Source organism: Mustela nigripes, chromosome 12 (genome assembly GCF_022355385.1).
Source record: "Mustela nigripes isolate SB6536 chromosome 12, MUSNIG.SB6536, whole genome shotgun sequence".
Taxonomy (NCBI): Eukaryota; Metazoa; Chordata; class Mammalia; order Carnivora; family Mustelidae; genus Mustela; species Mustela nigripes.
In genome coordinates, this window is record NC_081568.1 from 24,692,475 (window position 1) to 24,710,094 (window position 17,620).

At 41.1% G+C, this 17,620-nt stretch overlaps 1 protein-coding gene across 5 annotated transcripts in view; it reads right to left on the reverse strand.

The window, feature by feature from the left end:
* DROSHA (drosha ribonuclease III) overlaps nucleotides 1–17,620 on the reverse strand; it is a 119,960-nt gene that overhangs the window by 93,746 nt on the left and 8,594 nt on the right. For 4 of the 5 annotated variants that reach the window (XM_059416946.1, XM_059416949.1, XM_059416947.1 and 1 more), the window contains 5 exons: nucleotides 11,982–12,092; nucleotides 11,518–11,749; nucleotides 7,723–7,864; nucleotides 5,733–5,887; nucleotides 2,565–2,645 (listed from right to left, as the gene is read on the reverse strand). In XM_059416946.1, the coding sequence (XP_059272929.1) occupies nucleotides 2,565–2,645; nucleotides 5,733–5,887; nucleotides 7,723–7,864; nucleotides 11,518–11,749; nucleotides 11,982–12,092 (721 nt within the window). The remainder of the gene's footprint in view (nucleotides 1–2,564; nucleotides 2,646–5,732; nucleotides 5,888–7,722; nucleotides 7,865–11,517; nucleotides 11,750–11,981; nucleotides 12,093–17,620) is intronic. The other variant, XM_059416950.1, reaches the window with a different exon arrangement.

The following is a 17,620-nucleotide window of genomic DNA, read 5'->3' on the forward strand; positions in this document are numbered from 1 at the left end:
GGCACAGAAGGCTGCCAGCTGGGAGTGAGGTTCCCGTGGAAGGCTCTAGCAGTTCCAAGCTATAGCGCAAGTAGCCCTGCTGCGGGGGGCCATGTAATTCAGCAAATCCTACATTGCTGGTGGGAAAAGATGCTGAGGGGAGTCTGGCCACACAGGGAGAATCACAACGCTGGTATCTGGTGTTCTGGAGCAAAGCCATGCTGTCTACCGTGAAGAACAACAATATGCCTCTGAGAAACCACCAGTGTGCTACCGGCCAGGGAAGACACGGAAGGCATGTGGCTGAACAGCCCAGCACGAGCTGGGTTCTGTCAGTCTGACCCGGGCAGAAGTCTGGAAGGGACCGGCAACCATCCGTCCTAAGATGGGAGCCTGCACATCCAGAACCAGGCACACGCAGCAGCAGCAGGCACAAACAGGCCGCAGGAGCAGGTGTCCCTGTCCCACCAGCACCCTCACTCAGCGGCTGACCGAGGACTGAAGGATGAAGGCAGAGGGAAAAGCCCAAGCTGGGTTTGCAAATAAGTCAGTCAGGGGTCAGGGAGCAAGCCGAAGACGGACTGTGATGCAGCCTCATTCAGGGAGGAATCTGAAAGACAGTAATGAGGGAAAGTCTTTCTAGTGAGCAGAGTTTCAGGCAATGTACCTGGTCATCCACTTTGTGTGGAAAGAGAAGTAGACTGAGGTTAGAATATAGATGGACTCATGGCAGAAGCAAGTGGCCATGCCAGCTGGTCAGAGGCCTAGAAGGAAAAAGATTGGAAGATCAGGGATAAGAATGTCTTGGGGCAGGGGCACCTGGCTGGCTCAGTCGGTGGAGCATGTGCCTCTTGATCTTGAGGTTGTGAGTTCGAGCCCCACAGTGGATGTAGAGATTACTTAAAAAAATTTTTTTAATTAAAACCAAAAAAGGTCTTGGGGTAGATGTGTGGGTACGTAAGTGGGAGTGAATGCGACAATCTCTGTATCACGTGTGGGTGTACACTGAAGAGCACAGACCATGGAAGAGGTACTAAACCACCTCACTGACAAATGACTCGGCCAGATGGGGCCAGCCAGCCTCAGTCGTCGGCACCCAGAGCTGACAGTCTGGGCACATGAATGAAGGGGCCACAGCACAGGCAGAGGATTCTCATGAGCCCAACATCAGGGACCTGACTTACCTTGGCTAAACTAACAGCCAATACTGAACATCCAACAGGCCATCTACAATGACCAATGATGAACCCCCAAAATGCTCCTCAGTCCTTGAGAAGACCAACCTGCCACTTAGTAGGTAGTTGGCTACGTAGGCCCCATTCACCTTGAAGTTTGTCTCACAGGAACAAACATGTACTCTGAGTATGGGCTTGCCTCCCACCAGTTCTCAGCCAGCACAGCCATCCACCCAGATCCTCCTTCAAAGGGCCTGCTGCCCAGCTGTCGAGAGAGCAGACAGCCTACAGCCACGGGCTCCTTCAGAGTCAGCTTCTGCTATAGAGCCCCCACCCCAAAATCATGCCCTTCCCAGGGCAGCCACTCTGAGGACAGCGGGCAAAGAAGGTGTGAAGGCTAGGCCAGCCTGATGCAAGACAATTCCAGTAATTGTGGCTTTATGAGACCCGTCACAGGGGGACTTCTCCTGCCTCCACTCTCTTCTTGCCTGATCCCTACGAAACATCTCATACTGCAAACTCTACTGCAGCACCTGCTTCCAGAGAGCCCCACCTGAGGCACAGGCGTGGACACCCACGAAGTGCAGATCCTGTCGCAGTCCCTTGCTACACTTGCGGACACCCAAAGACAAATGAGGTAAAAGCAAAGAAGCAGTTAAAAGTATCCATCATTGCCTCATAGTCTTTATTTTCTTTACTATTATGGTCTCAAACCAGTCTTCCAGAGAAATTAAGGATTTACACGTACTATGATTACACATAGTATGATGGATCATTAAGTGATAATCTGCCATTAATAACATAAAAATAAAAGATGGCGGGGGGAAAATAATTGAAAGGGAGCAGTTACATGAATCTCTATGATATGAAGAATTCAACTCATTCACTCAAACATATTTGGAGTGTCCTTGATGAACCAGGGGATGGGGTCAAACAGTCTGTGTGCCACTCACAGTTTAGTGGGGACCCCAGACTAACGAGGATAACAGCACACCCTTATAGACCTATATATCCCTAAGGGAAGAGAAAATGTGCCTTACCACAGCTTACTTAGTAAGATCATTTTTCCAAGGCCATTCATAACCATTTATAATAAAATCATGAAAAAAATTACCAGGCGTACAGTTTTAAGATATTTAAAATAACAACAAAACCCCCTCAAATATACCCTGCCTGTTTTAAACAATGAATCTTCCAAAACTTTTTAAAGTTCCTTGATAGCATTCTCCACTCTACCCCTCAAAACCCAAGTACTTTTCTTCTCCAATTATCAGTAACGGAGACTATTAGGGAAGATAAAAAAAAGACTATTTCGATGGTATTATTTCATTTGTGGGAAAAGAACAGCAACAGCATCTGTCTACTTCTGGCTTCTCAGCACTTACAAATATAATAAGCCAAATGAGTTACCTCTTCTCCGGGATAAATGCTGTGCCTAATTCCTGTGCGTCTGGCTTTGGCACTGCATTTGCAGAGTGGCCCATCATTCATCTGTCAGAAACAGAATGTAATTCTTTTTTATTGGGGGGGAAATCCACACCATGCACAATGAGGCCTCCGAAACTGTGTGGGTTTTAATGTCACAAGTATAGGAGCTCTGAAGAGGCTGTCACGGCTAGAAGATTAAACGGATGTTCCAAAACCAATAATGCTGCAGACTGTCTATATTGTCTGATACAGAGAAACCATATGACGATGCTGGATTCCCGAGTTATTTGTGCAGCCAAGCAGAAAATATCAATGTCAGTGCACTGTTTACCCCCATCTTCTCCTACGACTTTCCAGTGTGTTTCTCCTGCTTCTTATTCCAGAAAAATGACTCTTTCACAAAAGAAAAGCATATTTTATATCCTGAAGGAACACACAATGCTCTGAAGGTGACCTGCCGATTAAATGTTTCCAAAAGGGAAACCTAAAGGTATCTAAAGCAGAGGGGGGGAAAAATCCTACCAGAAGCAGAGAAACTCAATGCTAATCAGGTGAGCCAATGTCTGCTTTTTCACCTGAATTCCTTTTACTGCCATAAACTACACTCACATGATAGAATGAGTGAGTAATTGCTGAATGCCTCTTGGATAGAAAGATGACTGCTAAGCATTAGGGGGGAAGGAGGGTGACAAATAACTCGGGGTCTATGTATTCAAGGAATAGTTACTTTAGACAGGAGAAATAACATACATAGGATATACTTAGTAATTTAAAGAAAAAGGGAAAGAGTCCATGTGAACTATACCATACCACTGTTTTTTTGTTTTTTTAATTTATTTATTTGACAGAGAGAGATCACAAGTAGGCAGAGAGGCAGGCAGAGAGAAAGGGGGAAGCAGACTCCCTGCTGAGCAGAGAGCCCAATTCGGGCCTCTCTCCCAGGACCCTGGGATCATGACCTGTGCCGAAGGCAGAGAGGCTTAACCCACGGAGCCACCCAGGCGCCCCACCACTGGTTTTAAAGGAACAAAATGTGAAGGGCGAACAAGACAGAAAAAGAAGATGGCTATTCTACATGAGGCAACACAGGAGGAAAGAAAGGGAGGGAAGAAAGCCTACGTTATGCTCCAGGGACATGAGACCCATCTAAACAGAATTTATACGAGCAAGAAGACAAAAGATGCTGAACTGCGGTCCAAATCATAAAGGGCCTTAAAAGCCAGTTTCATGAGTTTACTCAATACAAATGGTAATACTCAATCAAAACAGAGACCAGAGCATCAGCTGGAAGAATGGAGACACGGAGTTCCATTTCTCACTTTCTTTGTATTTATTAAAAATATATAGATGTAGGTATATGGAACTAACAAGTAACACACCAATTTCCTTAAAGTTCTAGGGCTAAATGTCTCAATAAAACTTCAAACACAAATATTAAACTGAAAAATGCTTTCTTTATCCTTTTGGGAAACCTAAAGCTTTAGGCGGCACTGCAGAGGGATAACACTGCTACCTAAAAAAATCACATTAAGATATTATCCAAAGTAACATTTGGCAAACCGAGTTGTGATGGGCTTCACCCAAATATCACAACACACTCCAAATGCTGGTCAGTGCAGAAATCACTTCGTGCTCCCTGATTTCCAGAAAAGCACACAGACATCCTACATTCCCGTCTTTTACCAGGGTCTCGGGCCCCAGGGCAGCTCAGGCTTTACAAGGCTCAACTGTACAGACGACACAAACCAAACATAGTAAACAGAGGGGTGAGACTACACAGAAGGCCTTTGTAAATCTCTAATAAAAATAAGAAAATACAAGGGCACCTGGGTGGCTCAGTCGGTTAAGCATCTGCCTTCAGCTCAGTCATGATCCCAGAGTCCTGGGATCAGCCCTGCATTGGATTCCTGCTCAGCAGGGAGCTTGCTTCTCCCTCTCTCTCTGCCCCCTCCCAGCTCATTCTCTCTCTCTCTCTCTCTCTCAAAGAAGGAAGGGAGGAAGGGAGGAGAAACGTATAGAAACCAAGGGATAGGCTTCTTGACAGAACAACAGAGTGTTAAGAAGACCACATATGGGGAAAAGGGTATGACAACTAATGGACACAGGATTTCTTTTAGGGAAAACAAAAATGTTCCAAAATTAAATTATGATGGCTGTTAAATCTCAAGACTACACTAACAAAAAATGAATTGTACACCTTTAAGTGTGTAAACTGCATAGTGTGTGAATTATAACTCACTAAAACTGTTTAGAGAGATCATATGCATGGTTAATAACATAAAGTAATACTCAAAATGCTTCACAATTTTTAAACATTTCTAGTCTATTCCAAGAGAGCAAAAAGTATCACAAAAATAAATTTCTGTCAGGCATTCCACCTATATTAATTCTAAAGAAAAAAACCATTCAGATAGCTGTCATCTACCAAGAACCAGAAGGGCATTCAAATTAATATAGAATTGTATGCATTTATTTATAAAGTATAAATTTCACATTATCTTTTGATAGGCATATGTTTTATTATGCTTAATAACTTCGTGTGCATTAAAGATACTATTTTTATATGTATTATATATTTACAAAGTACAAATCTTTTATAAAGATACTATTTGGTATGAAGTTTTACTTCATAATAAAACAGTAAATAAAAATAAAAATGATTATGTCCAGCTATGACATCATTAGCTCAAAAGTGCTTAACAAGGAACAGAACTTACAAGGAATTGTGACTATTACCAACTAAGAAATATGAAGTCTTACAGGACTTAAGACATTGTTTACTATATCGCTGCAAGATACCTTCCAGATGAATTGCTTTTAAAAAGACCTACAAGTGCTCTCTCCCGCAGCCTACCATTAGTCTCCTTCCATTTACTGCAGGTTTAATGAGGCAGCACCATTATCCTGCTCCCTAACACAGAATTTACAAACATCGTCAAACTTGATTCAAGAGACAGTTGCTCTGGTGCTTATGCTTTGGACTGAACTCTGAAGCTGAAAAGAAATAAGCTTCAAGGTATGACACAGAACCCCAAGAGTAAAATTCAGTTTTCATACCAGCCAACATGCATCTTCTGAACCTGGAGTCATAAATGTGATGTGTGGGTCTGCAACCTTCACAGCAAGAACACAACATAAAAATATGCGTACCTGCCCTGGGTCATTGTACCAAAGCTCATCATGCAGTCGGTCAGGATGGGCCTTTTTGCGCTTGATTTCTGCAATGACGTCAAAAACTTCAGAGTCTGAGCTGCTCGAACAGGTGCTGTCCTCATCAGACTCACATTCGGATTCACTTGAACTCTCTAACAGGTCAGGGGAAAAACAGAGAAGATGAAGAAATTCACAATTGTTTATTCTTTCAGCAAACATCTGGGTGCCTACCCCACACCAAGCACTCCGCTAAGCCCATGGATTATGAAAATATTATTATGAAAATAATAGAGCCCATGGTGCTAAGTCACAATCTAGTTATGGAAAAAATGGAAGCAGTTTCAGAGAAACACCTAATGAACAATACCAGAGACAATGCAAAGCACAGTGGTAGTGTGGACTCTCACATTTTAAAAAATGCAGTAATTCAAAAAAAGGCCGAGTCCACCCTGACCCAGAGGGTCCCTGAGACTTCCTGGAAGGGGTGCATGTGATCCAGACACACAGATGGGGCAGAGACAGGCTGATGAGGGGCTAAAGGGAAAGGAATGCAAAGGGGGCACTCGGACCAAAGCATGGAGGGAAGAGCCCAGGCAGACTGGCTAGAGCAAAGGCCCCGCAGAAAAATACCAGGAGATAAGGAGTTCGGGTATCATAAATGCCAGAGTGAAGGCTCTGATTACCAGACTAAAGATTTTAGATTTTTTTCTCTCCATAGGAGCAAAAGATGGTTTTAGTCCTTGGAAGTGACTAGATAAAAAGACTGAGAAGTTTTCTAAGTGAGGTAAGCTAGTCACAAAAATACAAATACTGTGTGATTCTACTTCTAGGAGGTATCAGACTGGAGTTCAAATTCACAGAAGAGAAAGCAAAATGATGGTTGCCAGAAGTTAATGGGAAGAGGGACTGGGGAACTGTTTAATGGGTACAGAGTTTAAGTTGAGCAAAATGAAAGTTCTGGAGACTACACAACAATGTAAATGGTCTCAATACTACTGAACTGTATATTTAAAAAGTGGTTAAATGGTACACTTTGTGTAATGTGTACTTTACCACAATTTTAAAAAACAGACTTAGAACTTAGGTTAATCCTACAAGAGATTAACGTAGTATAGCATAGTAATAAAACCCAACAATTACACAGCTGGATTTTTTAGTGTATTGCATAAGATAGATGCTATTGTCTTCATTCTTTTACAGATGAGAAAAGTAAGGCACAGAGAGATTAAATCATTTATCTAAGGTCACATACCAAGTGGTAGAGCAGGGATTTGAACCCAGGCCAGCTGGTTTCATCAGTGTTTTTGCCCAGCGTGGACACTACCTCTCAGCTGGGAGACATAATGAGGATGGGCAGATGAGAGCCAAAGAACATGGAAAAGGCATAGTGGATGCCTCATCTGTGACTCGCTTTCTGTTAGGGGCTAAGGCCTCAAAGTGGTAAAAAGCAATTTCTATCCTCAAAGATCTTAGCATCTACTTGAAACCTCAGAATACACATGGAAAAATAGACCACCATATGAGAAAATTACGGAAAGTATCCGTGTGAGTTGAGAGAAACCTTCGATCAGAGCTGGCCTAGCACTAGCATTTCCTCATCAAAGCAGGAGCCCCCTGGCAGTGGAGAGGGCCACACAGAATGCCTGTCCATGAGTGGCACAGGCACAGGGTTGGGGTTAACAGGCTCCTGCTTTTGGTGGGGAGGCTGGTCTATGGTCCCTTCTGATTCTAAGACTAAACAATTCTATAAGGGACATGACTTTTAACATGCCCTGCAAATGAGATCTCTTATTAAGTAAGGAAAAATAAGATCAAAAAAGAGAAAGTTCCATTGTTAAGTTTTTTGCTGACCATAATTAAGGAAAATAAGATGAAAGAAGAAATTTCAATGTGTGACTCTCAAGAACTCATCTCCAAAGTCAAGGTTTCAGCAATAACAAGAGTCCAGGGTCTTGGTTTAGAAGTTGGTCCGAAATTGGTGACTCACCCAAATCTTCATCTAGCTTCGTCTTAGGAGGCTCCCACGGAGGTCTAGCGGCTTTGGCCTTTTCTTGCCTACTCCCCAGCTCTTCCTCAAATTTATCGTATAAGTCACGCAGCCTACTTGTTCCAACCACAGTAGAATCCCCCTTTGAAAAAGAAAGGATCAATATTAGGAACTACATCAACAATAGCCATACCAAAGAGACATAGGACTTCACAAATAATCAAGGATTTGTAACAGCAAGATGCCATCTCCTTCAACTTAACAAACTTTTAAAAACAAAATTCCTAATACTGGCAATGGTGTTCTGAAGCACATACAACATTTATGGCTAACACAATCCTCATGAAAATGCACTCTGCCAACACTGAGAAACATAAGAACTGTTCATTTATGCCCTTCTGATATGACAAAATAAATTATGACCCCTGCCCCACACAGGATATCATGATAGCTGACACTCTCCTATGGAACATACACTTTCCCACTACTAAAAATATCTACTATAAATATCCTATGGAATAAAGAAATCACAGGGATAAAAGACACAGCATAGGGAATACAGTCAATGACATTGTGATACTATCACATGATGACAGGTGGTGGTAGCTACACTTTTGAGCATAACATAAGGGAAACAGGTTGTGTGTTGCACACCTGAAACAAATGTAATATTGTCAACTATATTCAAATTAAAAAAAAAATTTTAAAAAGGAACATCTTGGTAGCATCTAAGTGCCAAAGACAGGAGTACCTGCGTGGCTCAGTTAAGAATCTGCCTCTTGGTTTCAGCTCAAGTCATGATCTCAGGGCCATGAGATTGAGCTGAGCATAGAGTCTGCTCAAGATTCTCTCTCTCCTCCCTCTGCCCCTCCCCTCACTTGCGCACTCCCTCTCTCTGTAATAAATAACTAGAAGCTTTAAAAAAAAAGGAAGAAGTTAACATCTTTTATATCCTCCCCCACACACATACACCCCATAAATACAGGGACACAGACACACACGCACATGAGCATACACTCCACAAACACAGGGTTCCACAATGCGTGTCTAGAGGAAATTCTCCACTTTGCCCCACTCTCTCTTCCTAGGTTGAAATCACTTTAAATGCCATACTCTTCAACTTAGTAATTTTGAAAATGTAAGGGCCAGACCTACCAGACATAAAAAGCAAACTAAAGAGAATCCTAAAATCTGGCTGTCCCGAAAGAGGTAAAGCCTCAACTCATTACCGACATCGGCAAATCTAGGCTAGTTGACATTTTTCTACCTCTCTACACCAGAAGACAAAACACAAAGGTCAATGTTGGGCTTCTAGTTTATTAGTTATCCTTCTACACCAGTTTTAATATACCCATAAAAGTAGAAGGAAAAAAAGCTATGCCTGTTTAAGCTCTTTGAGCCTCAATGTCTTCACCTTTGTTATTTTAAAGATTTTTTTTTTTTTAAGATTTTATTTATTTATTTGACAGAGAGAAATCACAAGCAGACAGAGAGGCAGGCAGAGAGAAGGGGAAGCAGGCTCCCTGCTGAGCAGAGAGCCCGATGCGGGACTCGATCCCAGGACCCCGAGACCATGACCCGAGCTGAAGGCAGCGGCATAACCCACTGAGCCACCCAGGCGCCCCTATTTTAAAGATATTAATATCCATGGCAGCCATTCTCCCTCTTCCTTGCTAAAAGAACCATGATTCCCTTCAGATTTGGGTAGAGAATTCCTGGTCTCAGGAAAAGTAGGCTCAGCCAGAGTCCCTCTGACCCTCAAAGATGTCTCTGTCCTAATCCCCCAGAACCAAAGATGTTACCTTATGTGGCAAAAAAATCTCTGCAGATGTGATTAAAGAATTTGGGAAGAGGAGATTATCCCAGATAATCTGGGCAGGCTCAATCTAACAAGAGCCCTTAAGAGCGGGAAACCTTTCCCAACAGTAGTGAGAGGTGCAGTTGAAAGAAGAGTCAGGAGATTCTCAACACACAGGAGACACTCAACCTGCACTTGCTCGTTCTAAAGACGAAGGAAGGGATCCATGAGCCAAGGGATGCACACGGCCCACAGAAGCTGGAAGCAACCTGCACCAGCCAGCCAGCAAGTGAACAAGGACCTCTGTCCCATCGCCACAAGGAACTCAACTCTGCTAACTACCTGAGAGAGCAAGAAACCAGATTCTCTCCAGAAAGGAACACAGCCTTGCTGACACCTTGGTTTAGCCAGTAAGACATAAGTTTGAGTTTTGACCTACAAAGCTGTGAGCTAATAAATGTGTGCTGTGGTGGGCCATTTAGTCTGTGGAAATTTATTACAGCAGCAAAGGAAAACGAAACCCTGGGAAAGACCTAAGATGTAGCCGGGGGAAAGAGATGGAAGACAAGATCCACGCGAGCTCCGAGCAAGTTCCTGGAGGAAGGCCCTACCCCACACGATCCCTGGGGCCATCCCAGGCACGGGATGGACTCTCCAGAGGCAGCAGATGTCAACCAAGAGCCCTGCCATCAGTGACCCACCGAATGAACACCAGCCACCATGTCCCTCCAGACAACTTGAGAGAAATAAACGCCGCTTCTTTAAGTCACGATTAGTCAAGCATGACTCACACCCACATTCTTAACCGACAGATACCTTCTTTCCAGTCATGTTTTGAGGATGAAGTGAGGTGATGGGGGAAGCACGAGTAAAGCTGCAGCACCATGAAGGCGCTCAGCATGTAAGCTTTCCCCTTCCTGCATCACATGAACCACGACTTAAAACCCTGCTCTAGTTTACCAAACAGAAGACCACACCACCATGAGATCTCTCAAATTCTTTTTTCTTAAGATAAGAGAGTCTACTTTTAAGTTCCCTGTAGATAACATCCCAGGCCAAGTAGAAGCTAGGAATTCACAAAATTCCAAAGAGAATGCTTTTTTATCTAGCCCCATCTACTAAATCAGACATCTGTAACTTCTCACCTCCCAAACCAGTAGATGACCATTCCTCCACTCATCCATTTAATCAGTGAGCATTACCCAGTGTCTACCTGTGGCAAACAGGCCTAAACTAGTGGGATGGAGTCATAACACCTCCCAGGAGAAAGAGACTAAAAAAGAGGGTGACCAAAAATAAAATGGAGATAAAAGGAAATGGAATGGAATGGAAAAAAAGGAAAAAGAGAAGAGCATATGAAAGAGGAGGTCGTGGAGTTGGATACAGGAACGAGAGAGTGGGCTACCAAGGCCGGGAGCCTCGCCTCGAGCAGCAAGTGCACTGAATCTCTCACAAGCCCAGAAAGGGTGACGGGTGACGATCCCTGCTTCCCCAAAGGCAGCCAACATGCATGGGAAAACTTCCCATGGTTATCTTTGGTCAAGGACAGACTTATAAGAGACAAACTCAAATTCTTATTTCCCATTTTGCGGGGGAAAAGATACACATAAACACATAACCACAAACTGCATACAGTAGTTATGTGTGAGAGCTGATCAAACCACCAGTATCAAGACTAGCAGTGTTATAAGAATGCAGAATGAAGAGATACTTTAATTAATCTACTGCAGCACTCTTGCATTTGGTTGTATAAAACAACTTTGGTCTACAGCAGTGGTTCTCAACTGGGGAGGGGAGGAGGGGCCACCTGGCAGCATCTGAAGACAGCTTCGGCATCACAAGCGCGGAGGGGTCCTACTGGCATCCCATGCATACAGCCCAGAGACGCTGCTCAACATCTTACAATGCACGGGCGGGCCCCACCAAAGAATTATCCGACTCCAAATGCCAAAGGTGCCAAAATTGAGAAACCCTGGTCTATAGCTTCTCAGACCTACCACCTGATCCATGGGGTCACTGGAGTAGTAGTTTTCTGAGTGGGTGCAGCGGATCCACACAGGTTTAAGAAGTTCTTCTTCCTCTTCCTCATTTTTGTCAGGCAGTGTCTCCTCCGGCTCTTTTTCCTTTATTGAGGTATAATTCTTCTCTTTGCCAGTGCTCTGGCTGTCACTCCATCTGTCTTTTTCTTCCTCCCAACGAGCTCTCTTTTTCTCCCTACTTGGGGAGCGACTTTAAAAGGAGGCAAAGCATGCTAATTATTTAAAATGTTCTTATGTTGTAAAATGATTCTATTTCAACTACTTAGTTCATGTTTTACCTCAAATAAAAAGGCCATACCAAACCACCGTATTTACTTTTGTTAAACCAGTGATTCCTGAACACTAGTCTGATGGCATCAGAATCACCTGAAGTTAGTTGTTTAAAAATACAAATTCCCAGGCCCTACCCCAGATCTACTTACTGATTCACAGTCTCCGGGGGTGGGGCCCAAGAATCTGTATTTTTAATAATCTCCCCAGGTAATTCTGGTGTGCATCCAGCAGGTTCAGGGACAACCGGCAAACCGTAACTCCTAGAAGAGAAGGATATTTCGGAAATATCGGAAAATCTCCACATACAGACAATCTCAGCAACGAGAATACTCGTTTTGAGTCTTCCACAGCTTGCTTTGCCAAGAAAGAAGAAAGGCTGCACAACACATGGTTTGCCTGAGGACCATCAAGCAAGGGTGAACCTGTTTTATCCTCCCCAACCACCTCTCTGGAAGCCCACACTTGGGTTACTCATTAGTGAACCACCACTCTGTCTAATTCTGATCCATGCACAGATTAATATTAACTCAATTAAAAAGTATAAAAGCAGCTCAATATCCTTGAATTTCTGCTTGAAATATGCAAAGGCCCATCCTATGGATATGTTTAGAGAGAAAAACCTACAGGACAGATTTTAACGTAAGATCCAAAAATTTAAATGCAACCACACAGACCCTGAGAATGCAGCCATGGACAGTAACTGCTGTATCAGTGCTCTGAGGGCATCCTTTGCAGCCACAACTAGCAAAGTCACTATCATCCAAGAAAGCTTACAATCGGATCAAAGTCATGGATTCACTACTCACATCAACTCTACCACTAACTTCTGATTTTATGACAGGAGTGTGTGAGGGTGGAAGGGAGAATGGGTGGATGATTAGAAAGATTACATACCTTGATTATTTACTGACTTAACTTCTAAATGTTACAATGTACATCATTAATTTTGTTACCAGAAGTTACCATACAATGTATATTTACATCCACTATAGAAAGCTACTAAAGTATTAACAAAAATAAAATAACTCACCCATAAAACCACTCCGAGATAACCACTCACTACATTTCACAAATATGGTAAAACATATAGATACAGGACTATATATAAAGACACACACAGTTTAACAAAAAAAAAGGAACTCTATAGCCTGCTTTCTCACTCAAAAGAAAATCAGGAATACCCTTCTATTTCAATGCATCCATACCTGAACCAGTTTTATAATAGGCACATACTGTTCTTTTATGTATATATGTGACCATAATTTAACAAATCTAATCAGAGTCATTTAGACTGTTACCTTTTTTTGTTTTGCCATCATAAATGCTACTGTGAATCACACTTGTGTCCTTTGTACACCTGTCAAAATATTCCACACAAAGAATGTATAATATTTCTTAAGGCTTTCCTCTAGATAGGTAGTATAACAGTTTATACTACAATCAAAACCACATGTGAGTTCCCATTTCCACACATCCTGTCAATATGATTTTTTTAAATCTCTGCCATTCTGATGAAAGTATCTTATTTAACTTCCAATTTTTTTTATCACTACTGAAATAATGTTTCATGTTCACTTTCTTTATGAACATCCCAATCATATGCTATGCCAGTATTGTTAAAATTAGAAATATAGTCTTCTTTATTCATTGAAAAAGGTTTTTGATTAAGATAACTGCCCTCTGTCAATGGAATGCAACCTCTTTCAGTTTTCTGTCTTCCTTTTAATTCTGTCATAGCTACATATAACTTACACACCCAAGTCTGGAGAATTTTTTGCTTATGCTGCCTGCCTTAGTGTAATGTTTGGAATACTTTCCCATCCCAAAGTTAAATAAATATTCTTTATTTCCTTCAGTTACTTCTTAACATTAAACTTTTTTATTCTACCTCTCCAAAATAGAAGACAGAAATCTAATTTCCTTTTTTTCCTCCATATGGTTTATCAATTGTCCCATCCGTTCTCCTCTGACTTGAAATAATTTTACGATAAATGTAAATTTTCATATTATTTGAATGTTGCTCAATACTTGGGGTATTTTATACCCACATGAAATCGTTTAAATTATTCTGTGTATTGAACATTTTGATTCCACTAAACTAAGTATCCCAGAATAATTATTCTTCTTCATTATACTCACTTCTATTCCAAAGAAGAACTGGAGTCATTGTAAAGTTTTAAAACTAGTAGTTCAACCGAAGTTACATTAAAATCATGGATTATTTGAAGAAAACTGGTATTTTTCACAACACTGCCTCCACTTCCACTGTGGGAATATGGAACGCCTCCATGCATTTACACCATCTTGTCGTTAGCTACATTTCTAGCTTTCTTCACACTGATCTATGTATTTTTTAAGCTTATTAAGATATTTAAATTTAGTTTATTTTCTAGAGCGAACCTACATTTTTTCGCCACTACATTTTCTTAGATGTTTCCAGTATTTAGGAAGCATATTAATTTTGGTATATTTCTTTTATAATTGTCAACTTCAGTGAATTAATTCTCACTGTTTCTTAGCTGAGCCTCTTGAATTTTCCTGCTAATACCATTAGCTAAAAATGGCCAACTCTTAGCTTCCACTAGTATGGGTTGGTTAGTTTGTGTGTTTATTTTAGTGCTCACTGCAAGCCTAACACTCTGCTAAGCAATTTACTGACACATTTAATCCTTAGAAGAATCCTATGAGGCAGATATGAACATCTCCTGCAGAGGAAACAGAATTATGAACTGCATCACTTGCCCAATATCACAAAGCTATTAAGTGATAGTTAAATGCTAATACAGTTGTTTCACACAGACATTTTGACATGTACTAAAATCCCACCAAATGTTTATGCCAAGAAACAGGGACAAAACTATCCTCACTCCACTCCTCTTGAGGCAGGTGTCTTGAATGATGGATGGTCAGAGTTGTCTGTTGTGAATATCAATTAATATTTTTTTTAACACTTTGAGAGGGTCATTTCAAAACAGGAGCAAAATAGTTTAGGTTTAGGTTAAGTGTCTCAGGCACTCCAAAATTCAAATCCAAACTTGAACTTGTTTCTTCACAACAAGCTATACTACAAACTGTAAGTTTTCCTCCTTTACAGTATTTACATCTCTGATTTTAATTTCTCATCCTCTGCATTAATTGAAACTCATAGAATCCAAGCCTCTGCCTTCTCCACAAGCTACTGGGCATTGGAGAAGAAACCACTAGACCAAAGAGATTTCCAGCACTCTACATTAATAATCACCAACCTCTAATGGGCCCTCAATGGTTTGAGGTCCTTCATATCTGGCTTCTTTTCTCCCCTGTCCTTAGCATCTCCTCCAAAGGGCCTTACTCTGAACAAACTCTTCCTTGTAACTCTCATCTAATCCCTGCCATTTAGTATTTCCACCTAGGAAATACTTAACTTACACCTATGTAAGTTAACTTACTTATACTTAACTTTACACCTATGTATCCAATTAACTACCACATAATTCCACTTGGTTGGCTCACAGATTCTCAAACTCCACATGCCCAAACTATACTCATCTTGCATCCTTCCTAGTGCTCACCACCCACCATGGGGAGCAGGAGATCTCAAGTGATGGCTGCTGACTCTGCCCTCACCATCAGTTATCCTACTGACCCTATCTCAGTCAATACTGAGATAGTACTACTCAGTTGCCTCTACCGTTCCCCATTACCACTTCACTGCACTGATCTAGGCACAATCGCTTGTACGAATTACTACAAAAGCCATGTAAACTCATTTCCCAACATCCAGGCTTGACCTTCTCAGAGCACTTGGTTACACTGCAACCTTCACACATGTGCTTTTCTCTCCCTCTTCCATCTCTTTCCCTAATGCATTCCTATAACACTTCAAATATCAACTGTAAAAAGAGGTAAAATTTGGATTTTTCTATGACTTCCCGAGACTGAGCTCACACTATTGTGTTACCAGAGCAACGTGTAATTGCTCTATCAAAAGTATTTCTCATGGCACTTAACTTTCTCATTCCTAAAGTGGGGACTCTTGTGAATGACTGGTATCACTCACACCAATCAATACCTGGGACACACATGATTGCAATGTTTTTTGTTCACTTCTTATTAGGTGACAGTGATAGGCAATGGAACTGCATCTTTTTCCTAACTTGTATGGAAAGGACTGAAAGGTTTAAACACTAAATCTGGCTCTTCTTAGATGGCGTCAATCAGCTTCATCATAAGATGATATTCTCCATCATGTTAGAGAAGTCTGTTTATATACCTAGTTTACCAAGTCTTCTATTTATAAGAGGATGCTGGTTCTATTTTAAATACCAAATAAATAGGAACTGAGATAACTCTACAGATTTTGACACAGAGAATTAATTATAGGGGTGCCTGGGTGGCTCAGTCGTTAAGCATCTGCCTTCAGCTCAGGTCATGATCGCAGGGTCCTGGCATAGAGCCCTGCATTGGCCTCCCTCCTCAGCCAGAAGCCTGCTTCTCCCTCTCCCACTCCCCCTGCTTGTGTTCTCTCTCTTGCTGTCTCTGTCAAATAATTTTTAAAATCTTAAAAAAAAAAAAAAAGAATTAGTTATAGATCTCCTAATACTAACCAATTTACCCATGGAATCTTGGAGTAAACTATTATTTAGCATGCTACTAAAAACAACTGGCTAATATACTAATCAGTATTTTCATATCCATATTCATAAGAAAGATGGTTTTGTAGTTTTCTTTCCATTAGGTTACTAACATTTTGCCAGGTCGGTTTTTTGGGCATCACACCATGAGCTGAGCTCACCTTCCATCTTCATCAATGTTCTAGAATGGTCTAGAACTTTTTTGGACATGGTATATATACAACTTTGTCAATTTTTTCCAGTTACTAGCCTAATATACTTTTTGCTTAAGTGATTTGTAGTATCTGCTTTCATTGAAATCAATGCATCACAACCAAGTTTTTAAATTTTGTAAATATAGCATCTGTACTTAAACCAACATATGAGAATTTTTAAATCCCCTTCATTTTTTAAAATTCATTTATTTATTTATTTGACACAGAGAGAGAACAAGCAGACAGAGTAGCAGTAGAGGGAAAGGGAGAAGCAGGCTCCCCAATGAGTAAGGAGCCCAATGTGAGGCTCGATCCTAGGACCCTGGGATCGGGGCCTGAGCCAAAGATAGTCTCGTAACCAACTGAGCCAACCTGGCACCCTAAATCCCCTTCATTCTTATGATCCATTCTTTCTTCTACCTACTGGAATGTCGTTTTTCTTTTCCTGATTTGCCACTTTATAAATCATATGACCTTTCAAAGAAGTCTTGCATTTACTTCCAAATATTGTTATAGTGCTATAGTTTTGTTTGCTATTTCATTAATTTTTTTATTTTTAAATCCCTTTTTCTGCATTTCTTATACTCTACCAATATGTAGAGCCAAGTAATCAGATGATAATTATATAAACATATTTATATATATTACATATAATCCTACATACAAAATATATACATACATAGTTATCATTTATTTGGTACTAACTCTGGACCCAGTTCTAAGTGTTTTTACATGTATTATCTCAATGACTACTAGCCACTCAATAAAGCAAGTGTAACTGTTCTTATTTTAGACAGAGACACTGAGGCTTCAAATGGTTAGATAATTCTGCCTAATACCAAAATTGGGAGAATAACTGACCCCTAATCTATCAGACTCCAGAGTGCTGTTCTTGATTATAGGTCTACAAATTTTACCTCTTGATATAGAACTGGTTACACCCTATAGATTTTGGTTTACAACAATCTCAGTGTTGTTCTT